The sequence below is a fragment of the Bufo gargarizans genome, chromosome 2 (assembly GCF_014858855.1).
Source record: "Bufo gargarizans isolate SCDJY-AF-19 chromosome 2, ASM1485885v1, whole genome shotgun sequence".
NCBI classification, from domain to species: domain Eukaryota; kingdom Metazoa; phylum Chordata; class Amphibia; order Anura; family Bufonidae; genus Bufo; species Bufo gargarizans.
In genome coordinates this window covers 65,102,188-65,128,518 of record NC_058081.1, presented here as the reverse complement: position 1 = coordinate 65,128,518, position 26,331 = coordinate 65,102,188, and the positions used below count along the sequence as shown (strand labels likewise).

General features: G+C 44.0%; 1 protein-coding gene across 1 annotated transcript in view; it reads left to right on the top strand.

Annotated features, from left to right (window-relative positions):
* The window catches only part of LOC122927335 (RAS protein activator like-3-like), a 73,390-nt gene that overhangs the window by 30,553 nt on the left and 16,506 nt on the right, over positions 1 to 26,331 (top strand). Inside the window, exons 5-16 of the mRNA XM_044279074.1 lie at positions 1,659 to 1,723; positions 4,136 to 4,209; positions 4,653 to 4,773; positions 5,976 to 6,074; positions 6,228 to 6,752; positions 6,837 to 6,981; positions 8,442 to 8,586; positions 16,697 to 16,933; positions 18,850 to 19,051; positions 19,629 to 19,720; positions 21,077 to 21,353; positions 25,060 to 25,176. Of these exons, the coding sequence (XP_044135009.1) occupies positions 1,659 to 1,723; positions 4,136 to 4,209; positions 4,653 to 4,773; positions 5,976 to 6,074; positions 6,228 to 6,752; positions 6,837 to 6,981; positions 8,442 to 8,586; positions 16,697 to 16,933; positions 18,850 to 19,051; positions 19,629 to 19,720; positions 21,077 to 21,353; positions 25,060 to 25,176 (2,099 nt within the window). The remainder of the gene's footprint in view (positions 1 to 1,658; positions 1,724 to 4,135; positions 4,210 to 4,652; positions 4,774 to 5,975; positions 6,075 to 6,227; positions 6,753 to 6,836; positions 6,982 to 8,441; positions 8,587 to 16,696; positions 16,934 to 18,849; positions 19,052 to 19,628; positions 19,721 to 21,076; positions 21,354 to 25,059; positions 25,177 to 26,331) is intronic.

The window sequence follows — 26,331 nt, the reverse complement described above, 5'->3', positions numbered from 1 at the left end:
GGCAACCACAAGTTAGGCCACACGCCAGCGGCCCTCACCTGTGGTTTAAACCCAAACGAAACCGCAGGCAACCGCATGCGGTTAGAGAGTCACAGGTCATAGCCATGGCCGTGACAGCAGGACTTACTGGCTCTCACGATGCATGGTCAGGGGAAGCAGGACTCACTGTCTCTCTCTATGTGTGGTCAGGGGAAGCAGGACTCACTGTCTCTCTCTATGCATGGTCAGGGGAAGCAGGACTCACTGTCTCTCTCTATGCATGGTCAGGGGAAGCAGGACTCACTGTCTCTCTCTATGTGTGGTCAGGGGAAGCAGGACTCACTGTCTCGCTCTATTGCGTGGTCAGGGGAAGCAGGACTCACTGTCTCTCTCTATGTGTGGTCAGGGGAAGGAGGACTCACTGTCTCCTCTATGTGTGGTCAGGGGAAGCAGGTCTCTCTGTCTCTCGCTATGTGTGGTCAGGGGAAGCAGGTCTCACTGTCTCTCTCTATGCATGGTCAGGGGAAGCAGGACTCACTGTCTCTCTCTATTGCGTGGTCAGGGGAAGCAGGACTCACTGTCTCTCTCTATGTGTGGTCAGGGGAAGGAGGACTCACTGTCTCCTCTATGTGTGGTCAGGGGAAGCAGGACTCACTGTCTCTCTCTATGTGTGGTCAGGGGAAGCAGGTCTCACTGTCTTTCTCTATGCATGGTCAGGGGAAGCAGGACTCACTGTCTCTCTCTATTGTGTGGTCAGGGGAAGCAGGTCTCACTGTCTTTCTCTATGCATGGTCAGGGGAAGCAGGACTCACTGTCTCTCTCTATTGCGTGGTCAGGGGAAGCAGGACTCACTGTCTCTCTCTATGTGTGGTCAGGGGAAGGAGGACTCACTGTCTCTCTCTATGTGTGGTCAGGGGAAGCAGGACTCACTGTCTCTCTCTATGCATGGTCAGGGGAAGCAGGACTCACTGTCTCTCTCTATGTGTGTTCAGGGGAAGCAGGACTCACTGTCTCTCGCTATGTGTGGTCAGGGGAAGCAGGACTCACTGTCTCTCGCTATGTGTGGTCAGGGGAAGCAGGACTCCCAGGCTCTTTTTACATGAAAATACTGAAGTAGTTCATAGTAAATTATATTTTCACAAGCTCAGCATCTCCCAGTCTCTCTTATGCTACCCTCAGCTAGACCTGACAGATTTACTTGAATATCACTTGCCATATGGACCAGTTGAAAATAACATCCATGGGGGTGATTTATTAAGATTGGCATTTTAGACTAAACACTCCTTCAGTTGCCGGTGGATTTATGTAGATGCGCCGGCCTCTTTAACTTCGGCATATCCACCCCCTGTCTAAACCTACACCAGCTCCCTTGCTTGCGTAGATTTAGACCATTTTCTACGCCTAAAACAGGCATAGAAAATGATAAATAAGATGGGTCTGTCGGTCCGCCCCGTTCCCTGCCCACGCCACACCCTCTTTTTATAAACCTGGCGTGAGCAGGGAAAAGTTTCAAAATGCAACGCAAATGATCTTTGTGCCACAATCTGCGACAGATATAAGCCATAAAGTGGCGTCGATCTGTTAGTAAATGACCCCCATGTACTTACCATAGGATAGGTTTCTAAGTTGCATCTACAATGGGTGCTTCATTTAACCCTTTGTGGTCTGTTTTTCTTTAGCTACAGATGCTGATCCTGTTGGAAATGTAGAAACAGAAGCAAAGAATCAACATAATAATGTGAAGGTAACAAGACTGCTTTCTGCTCTTCACATTTTGCAGTTTTGATGTTTATTTTCGAGAGAAGAAGCTTAATTGACACACAAGCGTTCTCTTGCTTCTCGTGTTTTTGTTCATTAGGTGTTTTTTTTTGTTTCTTGCTTCTTTTAATATGCAGCATGCTGAAGCTGGAGCTCTTGACATTTTTTCAGGCATTTTCACATCTTCTTCTCTATAGGGAAAAAGGCTGTGAAGTCATTATGATGCTGTGAGTTCGGGTCAGAGGAGAGGTGTTCAGACTGACCATGCTTGCGTAAACCTGGCCCTAAAGGGATTCTCTCACTTCATTAAATGGCATTTATCATGTAGATACAGATAATACAAGGTCCTTAATAATGTATTGTGATTCTCCATATTGCCTCCTTTGCTGGCTGGATTCATTTTTCCATCACATTCTACACTGCTCGTTTCCATGGTTACGACCACCCTGCAATCCAGCATTGTTGGCCGTGCTTGCACACTATAGGAAAAAGCACTGGCCTATGTGCGCTCCTATGGTCCTGGCTACCAGAGAGGCCAGCTCCGTTTGCTATAGTGTGCAAACACGACCACTGCTGATGGATTACAGGGTGGTCGTAACCATGGAAATGAGAAGTGTATAATGTAATAGTAAAATGGATCCAGCCAGCAAAGGAGGCAATATGGACAATCCCAGTACATTGTATTAACTTTCTCTACATGATTAACTTACATTGTATTGTATTAACTTTCTCTACATGATAAATGCTGTTTGCTGAAGCGAGACAACCCCTTTAATATAAGACTGAACTATACTTCATAGTACAGTCGTGGCAAAAAGTTTTGAGAATTACATAAATATTGGAAATTGGAAAAGTTGCTGCTTAAGTTTTTATAATAGCAATTTGCATATACTCCAGAATGTTATGAAGAGTGATCAGATGAATTGCATAGTCCTTCTTTGCCATGAAAATTAACTTAATCCCAAAAAAAACTTTCCACTGCATTTCATTGCTGTCATTAAAGGACCTGCTGAGGTCATTTCAGTAATCGTCTTGTTAACTCAGGTGAGAATGTTGACGAGCACAAGGCTGGAGATCATTATGTCAGGCTGATTGGGTTAAAATGGCAGACTTGACCTGTTAAAAGGAGGGTGATGCTTGAAATGATTGTTCTTCCATTGTTAACCATGGTGACCTGCAAAGAAACGCGTGCAGCCATCATTGCGTTGCATAAAAATGGCTTCACAGGCAAGGATATTGTGGCTACTAAGATTGCACCTCAATCAACAATTTATAGGATCATCAAGAACTTCAAGGAAAGAGGTTCAATTCTTGTTAAGAAGGCTTCAGGGCATCCAAGAAAGTCCAGCAAGTGCCAGGATCGTCTCCTAAAGAGGATTCAGCTGCGGGATCGGAGTGCCACCAGTGCAGAGCTTGCTCAGGAATGGCAGCAGGCAGGTGTGAGCGCATCTGCACGCACAGTGAGGCGAAGACTTTTGGAAGATGGCCTGGTGTCAAGAAGGGCAGCAAAGAAGCCACTTCTCTCTGCAGAAAATATGGTGAATGGACTGCTGAGGACTGGGCAAGTCATATTCTCTGATGAAGCCTCTTTCCGATTGTTTGGGGCATCAGGAAAAAGGCTTGTCCGGAGAAGAAAAGGTGAGCGCTACCATCAGTCCTGTGTCATGCCAACAGTAAAGCATCCTGAGACCATTCAAGTGTGGGGTTGCTTCTTATCCAAGGGAGTGGGCTCACTCACAATTTTGCCCAAAAACACAGCCATGAATAAAGAATGGTACCAAAACACCCTCCAACAGCAACTTCTTCCAACAATCCAACAATAGTTTGGTGAAGAACAATGCATTTTCCAGCACGATGGAGCACCGTGCCATAAGGCAAAACTGATAACTAAGTGGCTCGGGGACCAAAACGTTGACATTTTGGGTCCATGGCCTGGAAACTCCCCAGATCTTAATCCCGTTGAGAACTTGTGGTCAATCCTCAAGAGGCGGGTGGACAAACAAAAACCCACTAATTCTGACTAACACCAAGAAGTGATTATGAAAGAATGGGTTGCTATCAGCCCAGAAGTTGCTTGAGAGCATGCCCAGTCGAATTGCAGAGGTCCTGAAAAAGAAGGGCCAACACTGCAAATACTGACTCTTTGCATAAATGCCATGTAATTGTCGATAAAAGCCTTTGAAACTTATGAAGTGCGTGTAATTATATTTCACTACATCACAGAAACAACTGAAACAAAGATCTAAAAGCAGTTTAGCAGCAAACTTTGTGAAAACTAATATTTGTGTCATTCTCAAAACTTTTGGCCACGACTGTATAGTACTGCACTACACAGTGGTCCTAGTACCCAAGTCTACGTTACCTGTGCCATTATAACTGTATTAAATTGTACTTTTAGGGATTAATTTTGAAGAGGAAAAAAAAGAAGCAAAGAAATAAGACGGGGACAATACCCCTACAACTGGATGATAGGTACTTACCTCACGTCTTTACATATATGGACTCTTTTACCTGACAGCATTGTGTGCCTAGAGTCCATTTACATACATGCCAACAAATGTGCTCCCTAAAAGTCTGCCTGGTCTTCCAGAAACCCTATTATTCACATGGCATATCCTAGCTAGGATATACTCCCATTGACTCAGATGAGACAACCCCTTTAATAAATAAATAAAAAATAGCCTAAAAACATTGAAGATACACTATATAGTATATACCAATAGTAATGCTGAACAGTCTGTAGTGTGCTAAATAAAACCAGGTACACCGATAAAATAAGATAACGTGTCTTTTTTATGCTTCTTTTATCTTGTTACCCTCATTACGCTTTATGGAGTACAGCACCGTGAGCACCTGTTTGTACTGTATATAGCGGTGTCTGCCTACTTGTGCAGTTATTTTCATTTGCAATACAGGAGCCTGCATGCATCACATGAGTCGCTGGGTTGTGTGGAAATTCTGAATCTGGATAATGAGAAAGATGTCACCATAAAGGCTCTGCACAGCAGTATACTTGGGGAGCAGTTCTGCTTTGAGGTAATGGGGCTAATGAATGCAAACCCTGCTCCATGCACAAAATACACATGTAACCACTGGAAACATGGATTACTCTGAATTGCATTAATGCTATATTTACTAGATTTGTGCACATTTTTGATCAAAATTGTGTCGACCCACCTATCAACCTCAAGGTAGCTTCTGCCGAGAAGAAGATTTGCCTCTCCTCGGCTTTAAATGAGTTGTGAAGCCAGTACATATTGATGACCTATCCTAGGAATATCTAATCGGTGCGGGTCCGACTCCTGACACCCCCGCTGACCAGCTGTTTGAAGAGGAGGCGGCGCTTGTGCGAGCACTAGTTCCTCTTTAAACAGCTGATCCGCGGGGGTGCCGGGAGTCATACACATGCAGACCCAGCCAAACATTCTTGCATTCTGAATGGGTAGTGTGGGGATTTACTCCGGTAGACAGGGGTGCGGGTGCAGTAGAGAGGCAAATGGAGTCCAGGTAACGAAGCAAAAGAGCGTTTATTTCACACTTGCTCAAACAGAAAAAGCAAAACAGTCACTTGGTGTTCGTTCACACACAAAATAACAGAGAGCTTCACCTGGCTCCTTTACGTAAATGAGTCCTGTCCTGGCCGATCGCACAGCCACATAAAGTATTCTCACAGGATGCTGGGCGCTCTGTACGCCTGTGTCGGGGTCCAGGCCTCATCTCCACACACTGCAAAAACCACCCAGAGTCACCGTGATTTCCCTTCCTTCTCCTCCCAGCTCAGGTTGCTGCCTGGAAATTTAAATCCCAGCTCCAAAACCTGGTTCTGGAATGTGGGGATTAGGCACCCGCCCAACTCTTTACCTACTCCCAATAAAAGCCATCCCGGATTGGCTTTGTAGCCATACTAAGTATTAAAGGTGTCAACAGCTTCTGCTTTTAACACACAAAACACGGCTCTTACCTCACCGAGGCTAGGAACCTCGGTGACACGTATCTGCCATCCATTACGGTACTCTGCACCTTACCACAGTAGAGAGGAGTAAGCTGCTGCCAGACAGACTTATCTACCGTGAGAACTAGGGGATAGGGCATATTGAAATTCAACGGCCCGATCCTTCTTTCTGTCGGGGCACCCTCATATACGTTAGATGGTTTCCTAATCCTGCTGGTAGGGTTGGCTGATGTTAATCTGATGTTTATGGCCACCTTTTTACTCAGTATATTGCTATATCTCACAGGTCATCACAGCCTCTGGAAGCCATTGCTTTGGATGTTCTTCAGTTCAAGAGCGAGATCGATGGATTGACATTCTCCGCAGAACTGTGCAACCAGACAAGGTTAGAACAATCACATCAGTCTAATGGTGAAATCATAGTAATTCATCAATATCGAACGCCCATTCATCATCCTGTAAGCTAATACAGACAGTCATCTATAAAAGCCACATAATCCATAACTTACATATTTACATAATCTCTCCATTGGTTTAGGATAATTGTGAACGTGAAGACTCTTCTCTCAGTCTCTGGATCCATGAAGCCAAGGGTCTTCCCCATTCAGGTCTTGGTTCTCGCTCCCGGTATTTTTGTGAAGTCCATTTAGATGGTTGCCTTTATGGACGGACCTCAAGTAAGGCAGCTGAAGCGGGAGTAGTATTTTGGGGAGAGAACTTTAACATGAGAGATTTGCCATTCGCATCAGGCCATGTTGCTCTTCATTTTCTTCGAGAGGGCAAAGAAGCCACTGGGGTAGGAACTGTTACACTGGCATTGGAAGGAATGAAGGATGCAGTGGAGAGGTGGGTGCCCCTTGGTGGTGATTTAACACTGAGAGTACGGGGCAGGTACAGGAAGATTTGTGTTCTTCCACTGGTTCAGTATAAAGAGTTTGCGGAGTATCTAACCTGGAGATATCTCAAACTGAGCGGAGCAATGGAGCCTATTCTGAGTGCTCGAGAAAAAGAAGATCTGGGGAGGTCACTGATATATATTCTGCAGAGCACTGGCCAAGCCAAGGTGAGACGGGAATGAGATTTGGCTTTAAACTTTGTCATTTAACAATTTTTACCGCTTTCTTATTTCTTTATTATTTTCTGCTAGGAGTTCCTTGTGGATCTTGGTGTAGCTGAGATTTCCCGTCATGATGTCCAAGACTCAGTAATATTCCGTGAAAACACTATTCTCACAAAGGCTATTGAAGAGTATATGAAAATGGTGGGACAAACATATCTTCATGAGACCCTTGGTGTGTAAACATGAGATTTCTCATAAAGTTCCTTATCCTTATATAGAGGTTCAATTCCTTATAGAGGAGACCATAAAGGGGGAGATTTATCAAACTAGTATAAAGTAGAACTGGCTTAGTTACCCATAACAACCAATCAGATTCCACCTTTCATTTTTCACAGCTCCTTTGGAAAATAAAAGGTAGAATCTGATTGGTTGGTATGGGCAACTAAGCCAGTTCTACTTTAAACTAGTTTGATAAATCTCCCCCAAAGTCCTTATTGATAATAGCCATAGAAAGGAGTACTTGTAGATAAGTGAAAAGTCAATAAATATATTTTCTCTTCCTAAAGTCTAAAAAGTCCTATGCTGAGTCGTAACTACAAGCTCCTGGGCCCTTAATGGTATTATTTGTACTATTAGATGCATTTTATGGGCCAGACAGTCCTTTGAGACCATTCAGGCAACAGTTCCTAGGAGCAAGTGCTACCTCAAGGCTTCATATAAGGCTACATGCACACGACCGTGCGGTTTTTTTCGGTCCGCAAACCGTGGATCCGCAAAAAACGGAAGGCGCCCGTGCCGCGGATCCGCAAAAAACGGAAGGCGCAATTTGCGGAACGGAACAGGCGCCGGCAATATAAATGCCTATTCTTGTCCGCAAATCGCAGACAAGAATAGGACATGTTATATTTTTTTTGCGGTGCTGCGGAACAGAGCCACGGATGCGGACAGCACACGGAGTGCTGTCCGCATCTTTTGCGGCTCCATTGAAATGAATGGGTCCGCATCCGAGCCGCCAAAATGGCGGCTCGGATGCGGACCCAAACAACGGCCGTGTGCATGAGGCCTAAGGGTCCATTCACACGTCCGTTTTTTCTTTCCTGATCTGTTCCGTTTTTTCAGGAACAGATCTGGACCAGATCTGGACCCATTTATTTTCAATGGGTCCTGAAAAAAAACGGACAGCACAATGTCAGATTTTTTTCAGGACCCATTGAAAATTAATGGGTCCAGATCTGGTCCAGATCTGTTCCTGAAAAAAACGGAACAGATCAGGAAAGAAACAACGGACGTGTGAATGGACCCTTAGGCAGCAAAATCATAAGTGTTGCCTACAGAAACGAATTCCAGTTGTCAGGACTGTGGCTGGTATTACAGCTCATTCCTATTCAAGTGAACGTGCATAAGCTGCAATACCTGACATAGCCTTTGGAGAAGTGAGGTGCTATTTCTGGAAAAAAGACCAATTTTTTCTAGTCCTGGATAACCCCTTTTAAAGCCATAGATATAGAACCAACATATCATATCTGTCATATCTTCGTTAAAAGAAAAAAAAAGAGAAAACAATTAATACATTTTTATACTATTGCTAACATAAAACCCAAAATATTAATTTTATAAATAATGCCAAGCATTTTAGGCAAACAAACTACGGGCAAGAATGAATAATATATGAAAAACTTATGTTTTGCCTAGGCCCGTTTATAACACGCATATACGCTTCAATGGAGAGCCATGAGGTCGACCCACAGAGATGTTCACCAGAAGAGCTCCATGAGAATAAAGAACATTTATGGAGGAGCTGTGAAGAAGTTATGGAGAGCATTACGCAGTCGCAAAAGTGCGCCACTTCATAGTACCATTATTATCAAAACCCTTGTACAACAGTATGAGGGGGAGATTTATCAAACTGGTATAAAGTAGAACTGGCTTAGTTGCCCATAGCAACCAATCACATTCCTCCTTTCATTCTCCAAAGGAGCTGTAAAAAATGAAAGGTGGAATCTGATTGGTTGCTATGGGCATCTAAGCCAGTTCTACTTTACACCAGTTTGATAAATCTCCTCCTAACGCTTTATATTAGGTCGACATAACTTGAGAACATTTATAAACACCCAGCATAATTCATATTACACTAAGGCTACATGCACACGAACATTAGGGCTCCGTGCCCGTGCTGTGGACCCCAGACCGTGGGGCACTTGAATGGGGTCCGCGATCCGCATCCGACGGCTCTCACCGCAAAAAAGTAGTGCATGCAGTACTTTTTTGCGGTGCAGAGGCACGGCCAGAAACACCACGGAAACACTCCGTAGTGCTTCCGTGGGGTTCAGATCCGTGCCTCTGTTCCGCATCTCCGTGATTGCGGACCCATTCAAGTGAATGGGTCCGTGATCCATGATGCGGAATGCACACGGCCTAATCCTGATTTACAGTCTTTATCCCAGTCCAGAGCTGCATTCACAATTCTGCTGTCTGTCACTGACACAAATCAGATACATCTTTATTGACTTAGTTGAGCTCGTACAATGGCGTTAGCATTCTTACATCAGATTGCTCTTAGCGCCTGATGTTAAAATGGCACTTCCAAGAATGCAAATAATCAATCAGTGGTATCTCTGTGTAGACATTAAAGGGGTTATCCAATCCTAAAAAAAAGCCCCCTAGGGCCCCCACGCTGAATATACTTACCGGGTCCACGCTCCTTGTGCCGCTCCTGGTCCCCGCACCGCCGCTGCTGCTTCTCCCCATGCCCGGATGAAAACATCTGGGAGGCTTGTTCGCGTCCACACCTGCCATTGGCTGCCACCCCGACACTGGGGGGTCCGGGGACCAGGAGCAGCGCAGGGATCAGGAACCCGGATAAGTATATTCAGTGTGGGGGGCCCGGCATATGGGGGGGCTTTTTTTTACTATTGGATAACCCCTTTGAAGAGATTTTTGGCAAACCCTCCTCCTGGGCAGATCTGCAAAGGGAAGCATACTTACCTACTTCTTGGTGCTGGCTCCTACCTCCTTCTCTCCACAGCCTTGGCTGCTCTGCTTCGCTCCCTGAAAGTAAACCTTCTGTTTGAAGCTGCTGCAGCCAATCGCTGGCTGCAGCAGTAATCTGCTAACCTTATGTCACGTAACCATTTGTCATGATCCAAGAGGAGCAGGTCACCGCTGCAGCCAGTGATTGGCTGCAGCAGCATCAAAAAGGAAGTTTACACCAAGGAAGCCCAGCGGAGCAGCTGAGGAGATAGAGCGAAGGAGCCAGCACTGGGAAGCAAGTAATTATCCTTCCCTACGTACATCTGCCTCCCCACCAAAAGATGCACAACCCATTTAAGGCCTACAATAGACTATACGGTACTCAAGTGGGACCTTAGTAGACACACAGTTTATAAGGTGTAACTTACATTTTGTGTTTCAAAGAACTATGCATATATTACCTAGGGTGTGATTGTTAGCCTACCTCTATGCACACCTCCCAAGTGTCCTTCTTTTGGAGGGACAGTCCCTTTTTTTGACCCAAGTGCCCCTGTCCCTCTTTGTTTCTTAAATGTCCCTCTTTTTATCGAGCTGGGGAAAAAATGTGCATGACGAAACTTAGTGAACTGCTGATTCCTACCCAGAGGCGTAGCTATAGGGGGTGCAGAGGTAACAGTAGCTACCGGGCCCCGGAGCCTGAGGGGTCAAAGACCCTTGTGTCAAGACACCTGTATTATAGAAACTGCATGCTGGGAGGACTCTGTCATGGATTTTCACTGGGATGCAGAATCATCAAGTTACACCTCTGGCTGGAGGGAAGGGGTTAGATCAAGAATTTGGCCTGAGGGGGGTACCATTTCAATTTTTGCCTCAGGTAGCAGGAAGGCTATGTGGTCCCTGGCCCCTGGCCACAAACCACTGAGGGAAGAGGGGCCCAAGCTGAACTCTTGCACAAGGGCCCATGAGACTTTAGTTACGCCCCTGTTCCTACCTGTATATTAGACCTCACCTTATATATTTATCAAATCATTATTTTATATTTATATACTTATAAAGTACAAGCAAATAAAATTAAACCCCACATGGCTTAACAAATAGTGTCAAAAGTGCAATAAATGACAAAAAGAGGGCCTTTAAGAAATACAAATCGGAAGGGGCAGCTGTAGCCTTTAAAAAGTATAAAGAACTAAATAAATTACCGTATCTAAGGGGGTAATAAAATCTATGAAAATACACAATGAAATACAGGTGGCCAAAGAAAGTAAGAACAACCCTAAAACATTCTTCAAATACATAAACGCAAAAAAAACAAGGTCAGAACATGTAGGACCCCTAAATGATGGTATCGTGAGAAGTTAGAGCTCCTAAATGTTGTTTTTTTTGTCTCTGTATATACAAAAGAAAAGAGGCCATCTCATGAGGGTGGTGCCACTGGCATAAATACCTCAAATAACATACTGTCCTGGCTGACTGCAGATATGGTCCTTAATATGCTAAAAAGAAATTAAGTAAACAAGGCCCCAGGTCCAGATGGATTACACCCTAGAGTTCTAAAGGAGCTCGGTTCAGTTATTGCTTTGCCTCTGTTCAGAAAATGTACAGATTCTATAATGACAGGCATTGTACTAAGAGACTGGCGGAAGGTCAATGTGGTGCCGATTTTCAAAAGGGGTGCTAGGTCTTCACCAGACAATTATAGACCAGTAAGCTTAACATCCATAGTGGGGAAAATGTTTGAGGGCCTTCTACAGGAGTACATACTGGATTATGTAACTGTCAATAATATAATGAGTTTTACTAAGAACAGACGCTGTCAGACTAACCCGATTTGTTTTTATGAGGAGGTGAGTAGAAGCCTGGACAGAGGGAAGGCTGTCCATATTGTGTTTTTGGACTTTGCAAAGGCGTTTGGTGCTGTCCCACATGCAGGGCCGGTTTTAGACAAAGTGTGGCCCTGGGCAAAAGTTAAGTGGGGCCCCAAAATAAATATTGCACAAACAACACATTCACACATAGCCTGCACTGATTGCGGATTACACAAGGTTTTTCCACGCAGATTCTCGTGCAGAGAAACTGCAGTGTAATACAGTACCAGCAAGGTGTATAAGATTATATTTAGGATAGGTCGTCAATATCAGATCGGCTATCGTCCTTCTCCCAGGACACCTGTCGATCAACTGTTGGGAGGCCATTGATGTCACATGGCCTAGTTGCAGTTCAGACCCATTCAAGTGAAAGGAGATGAGCTGCATTACCAAGCATCGCTGCTGTCTAATGTACGGCGCTGGGCTTGGTGAACTATAAAGAGACCGCAGTGCTCACCGGAGCTCTTGTGAGCGCCATGGCCTCTTCAAACAGCTAATCAGCAGGGGTGTCCGGAGTCGGATCCCCACTGATCTGATGACCTATCCTGAGGATATGCATAAAAAAGAAGAAATGGCTCCGGCAGCATTCCGCAACATCCAATATTCTTTTATTGTAACCTCAAGACACAATACAGCAACGTTTCGACTGCAGAACAGTCTTTGTCAGGCTTGACAAAGACTGTTCTGCAGTCGAAACGTTGCTGTATTGTGTCTTGAGGTTACAATAAAAGAATATTGGATGTTGCGGAATGCTGCCGGAGCCATTTCTTCTTTTTTATGCATACTACATGGCCTGATGGATCAAGGGCCTATGGTGAGGCTGTTGCATTGAACATATGCACCATCAAGAGACCGCACAGTGCTGCTTCTAAATCACTATTTGTATCTATCCTGAGGATAGTCCATCCATATCAAATTCCCAGGTAAACCTATTAACTGAAAAGAAGCAGGTTGGAAAGACAAACAAATATAGCCTTTAAATTGTAACTCTCCTTTAAAAACACTTTCTACATGTCATAGTGACCACATACCTCTTACATCCAGGGACATCTCCTGTCATGAAGACCTTCTCTTTCCTCTTCTCCTCCGTTTGACCCAGACCGCCATGACAAATTCTTTCAGCCGCATCAACCTCCCCATCCTAGTGTCCCCACAGTGTCATCCTGCTGCTACTCCCAATACTGTGCCTGTTGTGCCCCCCAATGCCACAGGTACTATACTGCTGAAAAAATAGTGACCCTAATAGTCATAATTGGGGTCATTTATCAAACTGGTGTAAAGTAGAACTGGGTTTCCAAAAGAGCTGTCAAAAATGAAAAGTGAGATCTGATTGGCTGCTATGGGCAACTAAGCCAGTTTTACTTTACACCAGTTTGATAAATTATCCCAAATGTCCCTATAGTGTCCACAGCAGTTATAATGTCCTATAGAGTGCCCCCAGTAATAATAACACCCTATATTGTGCTCCAGGTAATAATCCCTGTATAGTGTCCCCAGAAATAATAGAATTGCCCCTACAGTGCCTCCCCAATAGCAAGGCCCCCCACGCTGCCCCATATAGCAATCCCCCATAGTAATTTACCACCACACACAGTGATTTCCCCCACATAGTAATTTTCCCCACACTGCCCCACACAATAATTTTCACCACACTGCCCCCATATAGTAGTTTGCCCCCACACAGTAATTTACCCCACACTGCCCGCACACAGTAGTTTACCCCACACTGCCCCTACACAGTAGTTTACCCCACACTGTCCCCACACAGTAGTTTACCCACACTGCCCCCACATACTAATTTACCCCACACTTCCCCCACACCGTAGTTTTCCTCACATTGCCCCATATAGTAATTTTCCCCCACATAGTAATCCCTCACATAATAATTTGCCCCCACACAGTAATCCCACTATAATATTTCCCCCCCCACATAGTAATTTGCCCCCATACTGCAATTTCCCCCAATGTACTGTCTCTTCACATGTCCTCCTGTGTGTCCCCCCCATGTCCCCCAAAGTTGGCACATAAAATAAAAAAACAAACAAAAAAAATGAAAAGCTAAATACTTACCTATGTGCCATGAGCGCAATGGCAGCCGCGCACACTTCACTGTGTTGCATCCTGGCACAGGCGCGAGCGATGGGTCAGCGTTGGGCCCCCCCAGTGGTGCTGGGCCTGGGGCTGCCAACCCGAACGTCAGCCACTGACTGGAAGGGGGCCCCTTTGGTGATGGGGGCCCAAGGCAATTGCCCAGTTTGCCCCCCCTAACGCAGGCCCTGCCCACATGGACGACTAATAGGTAAATTGAGGTCTGTTGGTTTAGAAAATATAATTTGTAATTGGATTGAAAATTGGCTTTATGATCGTATCCAAAGAGTTGTGGTCAATGATTCCTATTCTGAATGGTCCCCGGTTATAAGTGGTGAACCCCAAGGTTCTCTGCTGGGTCCGCTATTATTTAACTTATTCGTTAATGGATGGGATTAATAGTGCTGTTTCTATTTTTCCAGATGACACCAAACTTTGTAATATGGTACAGTCTATGGAAGATGTTAATAACTTACAAGCTGACTTGAATAAACTTACTGTTTTGGCCTCCATTTGGCAAATGAGGTTCAATGTAGATAAATGTAAAGTTCTGCACATGGGGGGTAATAATCTACATGCAGCATATGACCCATAGTAAAACTGGGAGAGTCACTTGTTGAGAAGGATCTGGGTGTATTAGTAGATCATAGACTAAATAACGGCATGCAATGCCAGTTAGCTGCCTCTAAGGCCAACAGATTTAGTCTTGCATTAAAAGAGGTATGGACTCGCAGAACAGGGATGTAATATTGCCTCTATACAAAGTGTTGGTGTGGTCTCAACTGAAATACGCGCTTCAGTTCTGGGCACCAGTCCAAAAAAAGGATTCCCTGGAGTTAGAAAAAGTACAAAGGGCAACTAAACTCATATAGGGCCTGGAAGATCTCAGTTATGAGCAAAGATAAAATGAACTGAATTTGTTTAGCCTTGAAAAAAGACGTCTTAGGCTACTTTCCCACTTGCGTTCGGGGCTCCGCTTGTGAGTTCTGTTTGAAGGCTCTCACAAGCGTCCCCGAACGGATCCGTCCAGCCCTAATGCATTCTGAGTGGATGCGGATCTGCTCAGAATGCATCAGTCTGGCACCGTTTGTCCTCCGCTCCGCTCAGCAGGCGGACACCTGAACGCTGCTTGCAGCGGAGGCAAACGGATCCGTCCAGACTTACAATGTAAGTCAATGGGGACGAATCCGTTTGAATATGACACACTATGGCTCAATTTTCAAACGGATCCGTCCCCCATTGACTTTCAATGTAAAGTCAAAACGGATCCGTTTGCACTATCATGAACAAAAAAAAACAAAACCAAAATTTTTTTTTGTTTTTTTTTGTTTATGGTAATGCAAACGGATCCGTTCTGAACGGAGCCACCGTCTGCATTAATATGAGCGGATCCGTTCAGAACGGATCCGATCGAACGCTAGTGTGAAAGTAGCCTAAGGGGGCACATGATTAACCTGTACAAATAAATAAATGGACCATACAAAAAATATCAAGGGAGGCTATTCTGTGCTAAACCCCCTAAAAAAACAAGGGGACACTCCCTACGACTAGAGAAAAAGAGATTCAGTCATAAGAGGCGACAAGCATTCTTTACAGTAAGGGCTGTGAATCTCTGCAATAGCCACAGTAGTTGGTCACAGCAAATACGGGAGATGGCTTCAAAATAGGTTTAAATGACTTTTTAATTCAAAATAACATTGAGACTTATGAAAATGTATAGAAATCTTGTTGTACACACTCTTTCACTTTGGCCCAACCCCTTTTTAAAAGGAAGATGGACATTGATCCAGGGATCGATATAGCAGGATTACAGGTTGGACTTTATGGTTCTTTTTCCAAACTTAACAACTATGTAACTACGGTATATATTTTTTCAATATTTGGTACAATTTGGAAGTGGTCTTCCTGTGCAAGAAAAAAACTGTACTAGGGGTACCTTATTGATTTCCCGTCACTTTAGTTTTGGTGCACTCCACTTCCTTCTGCTGTCTCCACATGGCAGAAAATGTCTGTGATGCCGATCAGCCATTCATTGGCTGCAGCCATGACCCACCTCACGACCAGTGATCGAATCTTACACACAAAGCCTTAAGTTTACCTCTTTGTCCATCCACAAAGTTGAATGTTAGGATCAATGAAGGGTCTGGCCTACATATATAATCATGAATACACAAATATAGAAGACATGCATAAATATAGAGTAGTGGGATGTACCTTTTGATCTATACTCAACTATTAACAAGGTTTTCAGATCAAAGTACATGACACAATTTACTAGTTGGTAGGGGTACAACTGCTGGGAACTCCAATGATCTTTAGAACATAGGCGGGCCAATATACCAGAACTTCCCATGGTGGGAAAACCCTTTAACCGAGCCATATGCATATGCTTTCCCCAGGGTCATATGGTAGGCCCATCCAGGCCTCGTACTACCTGGAACAACTGTTACAGCTGTCCAATGAGTGATGCATTTCCTAACTCTGTGATTGAGTGCACAAGAGAAGAGACAATGGAGAGTTAAACGGGTTTAGAAAACCCATTTTATACACCCAGTTAGAGAACCCAGTTGCTCCAGTTCAGGATCTTCATGTCTTGACCAGACTGAGGAGCAGTTTCAAAAGAACATCTATTGCTCTGGAGGACCTGTCTACATTAAACATATATCCCATTGATTAGAATGGTCAAGGTGTAATTGTTAGTTTCCCCTGTTGTGGCGCTGTAGGGAGCACGAAGACTTACTGCTGGGTTTTCTCACAGATCACTGCTGATTGCTGAGGTAGTGATCAGCTTATTGTCAAGGGACCCTTCTAACTAGTAGGTATTGTCCAAAGTGGATAACACCTCTAACCTCAAGCTTAGTACACCATTGATTTTGCACAAATGTTAAAGAGGTTTTTTACCATGGCATAATCACCAGGTACATCATAAATGTCAGATAGATGGCCCACCATTGTTTTTACATAGCCTAAGTATTTTAATCACCTAACATATCTCTTTTCATGTTTTTTGGTGGTTTGTTACAGGGATTTTCCGCCGGATCTCCTGGCAGTGTTTTCCAGCTGGCAAGAAAAAGTTGTCATGCGAGGAAGGCCAGAATTGGGTTTCCGACTGGTCAGTGCCTGCCTGTTCTTGCGTTTCCTGTGTCCAGCTATCCTTTCCCCAGGACTATTTCACCTCTCACCTGAACATCCTCATCCTCTTGCTGCTCGTGCCTTGACCCTGGTGGCCAAAGTTTTACAGAATCTGGCTAATTTCACAAGGTGATGATCCAACATAACCTTTAAATTTTCCAGGTGATATTTAAAGGGGTTTTCCTGTACTTAGATATTTATGGTCTATCCTCAAGCTAGGTCATCAATATCATATTAGTGCGGTTCAGGCTCCCGACACCCCCATTAATCAGCTGTTTTAGTCAGCCGTTGGAAACTATACAGTGGATGGAGCAGGAAGCACAAGGTTCTGTCCACTGTGTAGTGGCCTGCTATGGTTCTGCAGCTCAGATCCCATTCTAAGAGCTGGAAACTACTAAGTGGACAGAGCCTTCCATCCACTTTACAGTTTCCAGCAACAGTGGCTGTCCAAAACATCGAATATTGATGATGTATCCCAAGGATAGGTCATCTTAGTAGTTGCCCAAGTTGAGGAGGTCCTTAGCGATCCCTTCAATGATGCCCTAACAGGGGATATCGACAGGGATTGTCTTTATAAGATCACATTTCAGTGTATATTCTTTCATATGAAATCTATATACAAAGTGGAGTCACTTTGCAAACACATTACTTATCTTGTGCTGAGTCACAGACTCTATTATATTTCAGAGCTGAATTCACAATTCTGCTACTCTAAACCATTGAGAGACACATCTCTAGCAGCACAGCCGATTTCATATAACACAATGCTTTCTGCTGTATCGCACTTTCTTACTGTACAGACATTGATTAAAAAAAGGGGGTGCTGAGAGATACAGACTCAGCAGAATACAGAATTATGAATGCAGCTCTGAATGACAATACAAGCTGGCTATGAGACAGTCTATAAAAATAAACAGAAAATAAGTAAAGTTTTTGAAACTTCATGAAAAGAAGCTTATGGAATTTTAAAGGGATTGTCCAACCTTAAAAATACTGCTTGATCATTATATGATGTACAATTGCCCAGCCTTCTAATATACTGGCATTTCATGATTGAAATCTTCACTATTTCCAAGATGTCTTAGAATGGGAACATTCTCATTTACAACCAGAGACTGAAACTCCATCGTGACCTAGCCCTGCTCACACAGCAGAGGTTTGTTACAATGTATCAGTGAGATAACAATCGTGTGAGATTAAGAAACCTTCTTTTGTCTTGGAATCCAAGTCGATAGCGCTGATCTACCCTGATACACTGTAGTAGACAATCAATGGGGAGTTCTAAGATCCTGCTCACACTTGACCCTTAGGGCCATTTCACATGGGCCGATAGGTTGGGCAATGATCGGGGATGAGGAATGTTCATTCCTGATCATTTCCCCACTTATTAGCTGCATGTAAATGAAAACATTTTCTCTGTTGTATAGGGATGAATGATTGTTGCTACCTCATGCAGATTCTTTTCTTGTGAATAGCAAGTATAGGAGTATTTTCTGAATGTTCAGACCTGATCTTGCATGCTCTGAATATATATGACTGTATTTCCATTACACATAGAAAATGGAAGCTCTTTGCACACATTTTTGATCAAACGTGTCTGACGGGCCCATCTACCAGCATCAAGGTGGCTTCTGCAGATGGGTACCTAACACTGCCTTACCTAGTGTTAGGTATCCATCTGCGGAAGCCACCTTGATGCCGGTAGATGGGCCCGACACACGTTTGATCAAAAAATGTGCGCAAGGAGCTCCCATTTTCTATGTATAGTAGGTATTATAGCACTTTAATCCAGAATAATCCCTAATCCTTTGCTCTATTGTTTGCATGTGTAATGGTGTGCTGCTATACGTTTTTATTTGCTGTCTGCATGCTAGCTTTATGGATGTGCACCTGTGTCTATAGTTACATTTTTCTTGCTATATTTCCATTATGTGATGTATTAGATGCTAACTCATCTATAGTATATGGCACATATCTTTTAACTATGTTCTGTTGTGGATCCAGACAATAATATACAACCCTTGCTATTTATTGGGCTTCTACAGGTTTGGAGAGAAGGAGGACTACATGTCTTTTATGAATGGCTTCCTGGAGCAGCACTGGGATGAGATGTCTCTCTTCCTGCAAACAGTAACAGATCCCGACAGTGAGGTTGCGGTGACGGGTTATGAGGGCAGCGTTGATCTGGCTTATGAACTTTCTACCCTTCATTATATGCTGTGCGGGATATTCACTGGCATCCACCAGGTACTTATTAAAACCAATTCAGCTTTATTAACGTCTATGAACACCTTCGGAGCAATTTTTTTATTACTGCATTTTACTCTGTTTGGGAAAAAAATATGTTTTTCAGTAGGTCTATATTAAAAATTTACAGCAGTTTTTGTGATACGTTGGGTTAAAAATCTGTCTATTTGCCAACGATCCCTCCTGAGTTCCATCAGCTGATGGCTCACATGGAGCTCTTATCGCTGACCTCCTGACTTCATAAACACTTATTTAAGCTATATTCTTATGAATTTGACAAAAGTTTAGCTACAATGAGTGTTTATGAGGTCAGAAAGTGGGAGCTACACATGAGCTGTGAGCTGACGGAATTCAGGAGAAATAGTCTGCAAATAGACTGATTTCTAACCCCATGTATCACAAAAACTGCAGAAAATTTTTAATAAAGACCAATTGAAAAAATGTCTTTCAGCTGAAAATGAGTAAAATGCAAATCATAAAAAAAATGCCCCGATGGTGTCCATTGCCTTTAAGACATCGGTATGGAACCTCATTGGCTGAGGTTGCACTAGTAGCATGTTTGTCTTTATTTCTGTAGCAAACGAAAGACGATTTGGAGCCTTTGCCCACAATCCTCAAAGCCTTAGCTGAGGGTTTGCCTGTCCCTGAATGCATCACCCAGGATCAGAGGTAACATTAGAGCCAGTGGGCACATCAGCCTTGACAATATTGCCCCAAAAAATCCCCAATGTTATCATGCATAACAACACAGACTATTTGCAAACTTCAGATTTTAATGTGCTCTTCTCCTAAATTATTGGACTCAGCAAACAACAGGTCAATGACATAGAAATGTACTGCGACAGATGTATTTTTGCTTTTGAAAGAAAGCCTTGCTGTTAATATCACAGTAAACTACTGGCCTGCGATAATGCACTGTGATGTCTAGACCTATTATGGCCTCCATTATTATCGGAGTGTTTCTGTTCCATGATTTGACTGTGCCCACCTAGAGAATACGATGGAGAAAAGGCAAACACAAAGCCTTAAAGGGATTATCCAGGATTAGGAAAACATGGCCACTTTATTCCAGAAACAGCCCTACACCTGTCCATTCTATCTGCCTGATATTACAGCTCGGCTTCATTGAAGTAAATGGGGCTGATCTCTAACACCACCAACAACCTGTGGACAGGTGTAGTGCTGTCTTTGGAAGGAACGGGTCATCTTTTTCTAGTCCTTGAAAACCCCATTTAAGTAGTCATAACTTTAAGTGCTTGATTTCATAATGTCAACTAAGGGTTACTGTGTCCAAAGTACCCTGGGGTTCAACCAGAATGTCCTCAGTGAGGCATGAACTATGCAACCAGATGACGTTCAGGTCCTAAGAGTAGTCAATGATTAGTGTTTGCTACAAGGCAACACTTAGGACTAGCATGGAGAGCAAAACTGGAGTCACTTATGTCTGTGACCACCTTAACAGCCTGATAATCTAAAGCTCCTCCTATTTAGGTAAGACCAACCAACAATATTATGTGTATGGGGCCTCCCAGATCTTTCACGATGTGGGGGGAAAAAAAGGATCAGACATGTTGGACCAATCCTTTCTTCCTGTGAAAGATAAGATGCTGCCTAAGGGTCTTGGCATATTCCCCTCTCTTCACTGAAATAAACAAGCTTGCCTGCCAATAGCAATGTTTCCTGATCCCACCATAAACACACAAGCTCACCTCTAGCTGAACATCCATGTTTATTTCAATGTGGAGAAGAAATTGAGCAGCTGCAAGACTCTTCTAGCAGCAGCTGATGTCTTTTATGTATAAGCTTTACATTATCAAGCTATTAAAGTGGCTACAGACAGTGTAATGCAGTCAACCGCCAAAATAATTTGTCCGAAAAACCACTCAATAAACAAGAACGTCAGGATCTCCCAAGCATGCATGGTTAGGTTTCTGCAGGTAGGTCGGTACATAGGTACCTCTATATTGATAGTGATCTACAGTACGTGTATTCTGTAAACAGCTCACAATGTCATTGTTTACTTAGTCAGGAAGAAAGTGAAGAACCTGAATACATATTACCAAAAGACATGCGCCATTTCCGCCCACTTGTAAAAAAGAGCCAGTCTCTGAGCAGCCTAATCAAGGAAAGACTGCTTCCACCTCCAAAGATGGAGGAAAGAGAGAAAAAGAGCAGACGCCATGTTACACGAACGCAGAGTGTGCCGGCCCAGACCAGGCCGGGTCGTGAACGCAGGACCAGAAATAATGTTTCTTCTGTGGCTGAGAAAGAAGAACCGGAGGACGGAACTGCAAATGTAATGGTACGAACATGACCTGTGCCAAATATATTCCAATGTATTTTTTTATTCTAATACTTTTAGGTTCTGTATGATAAAGTGTTGTCCGAAAAAATATTTTTTATGACACAATGATCAGGGAAGTCTAATTGCCGGGTTACAGGTATGTCTGGTGGGACAGCTGCTGTTTTTGAAATGACGTTTGTCATGGTCCTGAAGGTCAATGCTGCGTTGCCAATGTATGCTTAACCCTTCTTTGTTGAATGAATGAATGAGAGTTACAGAAGCGAATAAGTGGCCTGTAGGCCCCTTTACACTGCTCAATGGAGCAGACATTTGTCTCCTTCCTGACAATCGCCTGCTCATCAGTGAAGGAAATGCAGAGATCTCCTCCACAGTATGGTGAGGAGCGATCACTAATGCCATTGCTCACCACCATACAGAATAATTGTTTGTGGGCAGCAGAATGCTGTTTAGACACCACGATCTGCTGCCCACCAACGATAATTTAGGTGACCACACCAATGATCTGTTGCCCAAAGAACGATCATTTCACTTGTTCAACAGATAACCAGCAGCACCTTTAAACAGGCCAATTATCGCTGACTGAATGCTTGTTACGATAATCTCCCCGAACATCAGGCAGTGTAATGGGGCCTTCAGTGATATACTCATCGCCACACAAACCATGGAGCAAATGACAATGATGGTTGGCTTACTGTCATGCCCTGTTCGGACGGTCTGCGGAGGTCTGTCAAATTGGCAGCACGTGTCTAATCATTTGTTTTGTTTTGGAATCGTGCTGGATCCGCCTTCCTTCAGGTGCTCTGGGTGGGGTCATTGGCTTAAATTGCTTTCACTCCCGAAAAGGTCCGGGCGGTTCTGGAATGGGACAGACCAGAGAATCAGAAAGCTTTGATGCGGTTTTTGGGGTTTACTAATTATTATAGAAAATGTATTCTGAACTATTCCGCCATTGTTAAACCTCTGACTGATATGACAAATAAGGGCGCCGACGTCTCTGTTTGGTCTATTAAGGAGTGTTTTGCGTCTCCTCCCATTCTGGTGCAGCCCGATGTGTCTCAGCCATTCGTGGTGGAGGTGAATGCATCAGAAGTGGGGGTGGAAGCAGTGCTGTCGCAGGGTTCTTCTCCTGGCAAGTGGGTCCCGTGTGCATTTTTTTCCAAGAAGCTCTCGGTCGCCGAGAGGAACTATGATGTGGGAGATAGTTACTGGCGTCACTGGTTGAAGGGGGCTTCTCACCCTGTTACTGTTTATACGGATCATAAGAATTTGGCTTACCTGCAATCTGCCAAGCGTCTGAACCCTAGGCAGGCCAGGTGGTCACTGTTTTTTACCAGGTTCAATTTTGTTGTTACTTTTCGTCCGGGGGTTAAAAACATCAAGGCAGATGCGTTGTCTCTCAGTTTTCCTGGGGGGGTGATTCAGAGGATCCTGCTCCAATTTTGGCTGATAGGGTTGTGGTTTCCGCCGTGTATCCCGAATTGGAGATGGAGGTGTTGGGAGCCCAGGAGGGGGCTCCTGGTTCTTGTCCCCCAGGGAGGTTGTTTGTTCCTGAAGAACTGCGATACAAGGTTTTCAAGGAACATCACAATACTGTCCTTGCCGGACATCCTGGTGGAAAGTCCACCTGTGACCTTGTGTCCCGGAGGTTCTGGTGGCCCGGGTTACGTAGGAGCATTCAGGATTACGTGGCAGCTTGTGAAACCTGTGCACGATCTAAGGTTGCTCATACTCGACCGGCTGGTTCACTCCTTCCTTTATCTATTCCGTCTCGTCCTTGGGCGCACTTGTCCATGGACTTTATTACAGGATCTACCGAGTTCCTCCAGGTAAACTGTGATTTTGGTGGTAGTTGACCGTTTTAGCAAGATGGCTCATTTTATATCGTTAACTAGTCTGCTTAAGGCCAAGACTCTTGAGCAAATTTTTGTTGATAATATCGTGAAATTGCATGGTATTCTTTCGGATGGGGTTTCTGATAGGGGTACGCAGTTTGTCTCCAGGTTCTGGAGGGCGTACTGCTCTCGGCTTGGCATTCGACTTTCGTTCTCTTCGGCTTTCCATCCGCAGTCGAATGGACAGACAGAGCGCACTAATCAGAACCTGGAGACCTACTTGAGGTGCTTTGTGGCAGAGAATCAAGAGAACTGGTCTTCATTCTTGCCCCTAGCGTAGTTTGCTTTGAATAACCGTAGGCAGAGGAGTCCACGGGTAAGTCGCCATTTTTTGGCGCATATGGTTTTTATCCTCAGTTTGGTACCTTTTCTGGGACTATTTCCTCTGGGATGCCAGAGGAGGAAAGATTTTCCTCTACCTTGTCTTCTATCTGGCGGAGGGTACAAGTGAATTTGGAGACGATGGGTGAGAGGTATAAGCGAATGGCTGACAGGAGACGTGTGACTGGTCCGGACCTGTGTGTGGGTGATCTGGTGTGGTTGTCCACTAAAAATATTAAATTGAGAGTGCCATCTTGGAAACTGGGTCCAAGATTTATCAGCCCGTACAAAATATCTGCGCTGTTTAATCCAGTAGCGTTTCGGCTGGATCTTCCGCATGATGTATTTCATAGATCTTTATTGAAAAAATATGTGAGACCGGTGGAACCATCGCCATTGCCCCCTCCTTCTGTTCTGGTCGATTGAAATTTAGAGTTCGAGATCTCCAGGATTCTTGACTCTAGAGTTCTTCGGGGTTCCCTTCAGTACCTGGTACACTGGAGGGGATACGGCCCTGAGGAGAGGATGTGGGTTCCGGCGCTGGATGTCAGTGCCAGTCGACTGGTTAGGGCTTTTCACAGAACCCACCCGGATAAGGTTGGTCCGGGGTGTCCGGAGGTCACCCGTAGAAGGGGGGAGTACTGTCATGCCCTGTTCGGACGGTCTGCGGAGGTCTGTCAGATTGTCAGCACGTGTCTAATCATTTGTTCCGCCTTCCTTCAGGTGCTCTGGGTGGGGTCATTGGCTTAAATTGCTTTCACTCCCAGAGGGCCGTGCAGGTTATAGAATTCAGTCTGGCCTTGGATTCAAGGAAGGAAGGATTTTCTGTTCCAGCTCAGATAAGTTTGGTTTCTGTTTTTGTTATTTGCGGTCTAGGCTGTTTGTGTGTCTTCTGCCCCTTCTCCCCTTTCACCATCTCAGGGATTCTAGGGTATTTGCAGTCCAGGCACGAGGACACATTATTCCTACCTTGAAGGTCTGAATGTGGGCTTAGCAGCGTAGGGAGAGAAGTCAGGGATTTGCTAGGAGGTGACCTTTCCCCAGCATTTCGCCTAGATACTTGTTTATTTGGTTGTCTGTGTATCTGAGATCCAGTCCGCCGTGACATTTACTATTTTGGCACATTTTCATCACACAGTGTCACATCTTACATCACACCTCCTTTCTACTAAAAAATTTCCCCTTTCACTAAGTCACTCTCCCTTGTCGAGTGAGAAGCAAAAATTGTCTAAAACACACAATAACTGTTCTGTAAGACCATGTAGACCAGTTTATTGGCACAACTTAAGTCATAATTCTGGCACATTGAGCTTAAATTGTCTTAGCATGTTGCTCATCAAAATTTCTTGCACATGAAATTCAATACCAGCTTAAAAAGTGCTCCGTATAGTCTAATGTGACTTTAAAAATGTCTTTATAAAGGCCTGATTTGCTAAACAGTTTGGTTTTACGTGGTCAAAACTTTATAGTTGTCATTTTTTGTTATACAGAAGCCAACACGACCAAGGCAATCATCTACTCTACCCAGACGGAAGTCAACTGTACCATGGTGCAGGAATGAGGAGCGACCCTTTGTAAAGCAAAATATAGAAGTAGAAGACAGCCAGGTAATTTTGAAGTAGGAGAAAAGGTATTCTTAGAAGATTCCCATTGGAAACCATGCCTTAAAACCAACAGAAACGAAGACAAGTCACCTATATAACTTTAGTCAATGTTATGTGTGTAGAGAAGCCCAAGTTAACCAACCTTTGGCTTTACTTATCTTGTATTTCATGAGAAAACCTCTTTAAATGTCTTAATTTAATGAATAGAAACCATATTTTTTAAGCTACAATAGGCCCAAGGCTGAGGATTCTTTTGCTTACATTTTGACCTTTGCATAAAGCTGGCCATACAATTTAAGGTACCTTTACACGAGGTGATTATCATGTAAATTATGATAAATCAAGCGAAACTGCACAATTACTGACCAGTGTAAAAGCAATGAACAGTAGGGCGACAACCGACAATAAGGTAGATTTCTCGTGGGTTCAATAATTTGTGTGGGCACAAAGATCATTGTTGGACGTTAACGATTACATACGTGTAGACATGAAACGTTCACTGCACGCACGATTACAGTGTCACGGAAGGTGTACAGAAAACTAGAAGACACAAAATGAAGATCCGACTGACTGGATCCAAAACTAAGGAACAAAAGGGAGAGCCCTGCAACAGACCTGGCTCTCTCCCTAACTGCTCAGCCTATGCAAAAATCTCAATGGTAGATGATCGCATATCCTCGTACCTCGACTGTATAACACCTAAACACCCTATAATAGTCAGGGGACACGACCACCGGCTCCCTACACTTGATACGGAGGGAGTCAGGGTCACCTGGGATCCAGCAAACAGGAAAACACAAATGAATGAACAAAACTTATCTGTAGAAGACTCAGTAGTAGCATCAGCATGCACACACTCCAGGAAGGAATGTAAACCGCAAAGTGATGCAGTATGGGAAGGGATTTAAAGGGATGCAATCAGTGCAACTACATGACAGCTGAGAGAGGCTAACGAGATGAGAAAATGAAAGCAAAACAAAAGGAACCTCAAGGAGGAGGTTCTGAAGGACGTCTGTCAGAGCTTCTCAGATGTCTGGTGGTGACATACAGATGATTAAGCCCGCCACTCAAATTTTGCTTTGTGTAAATGTAACAGTATGCTTTACAAACGATGGAATATGTGATCGAAAATGCGATTTTGTGAACAATAATTGGTGC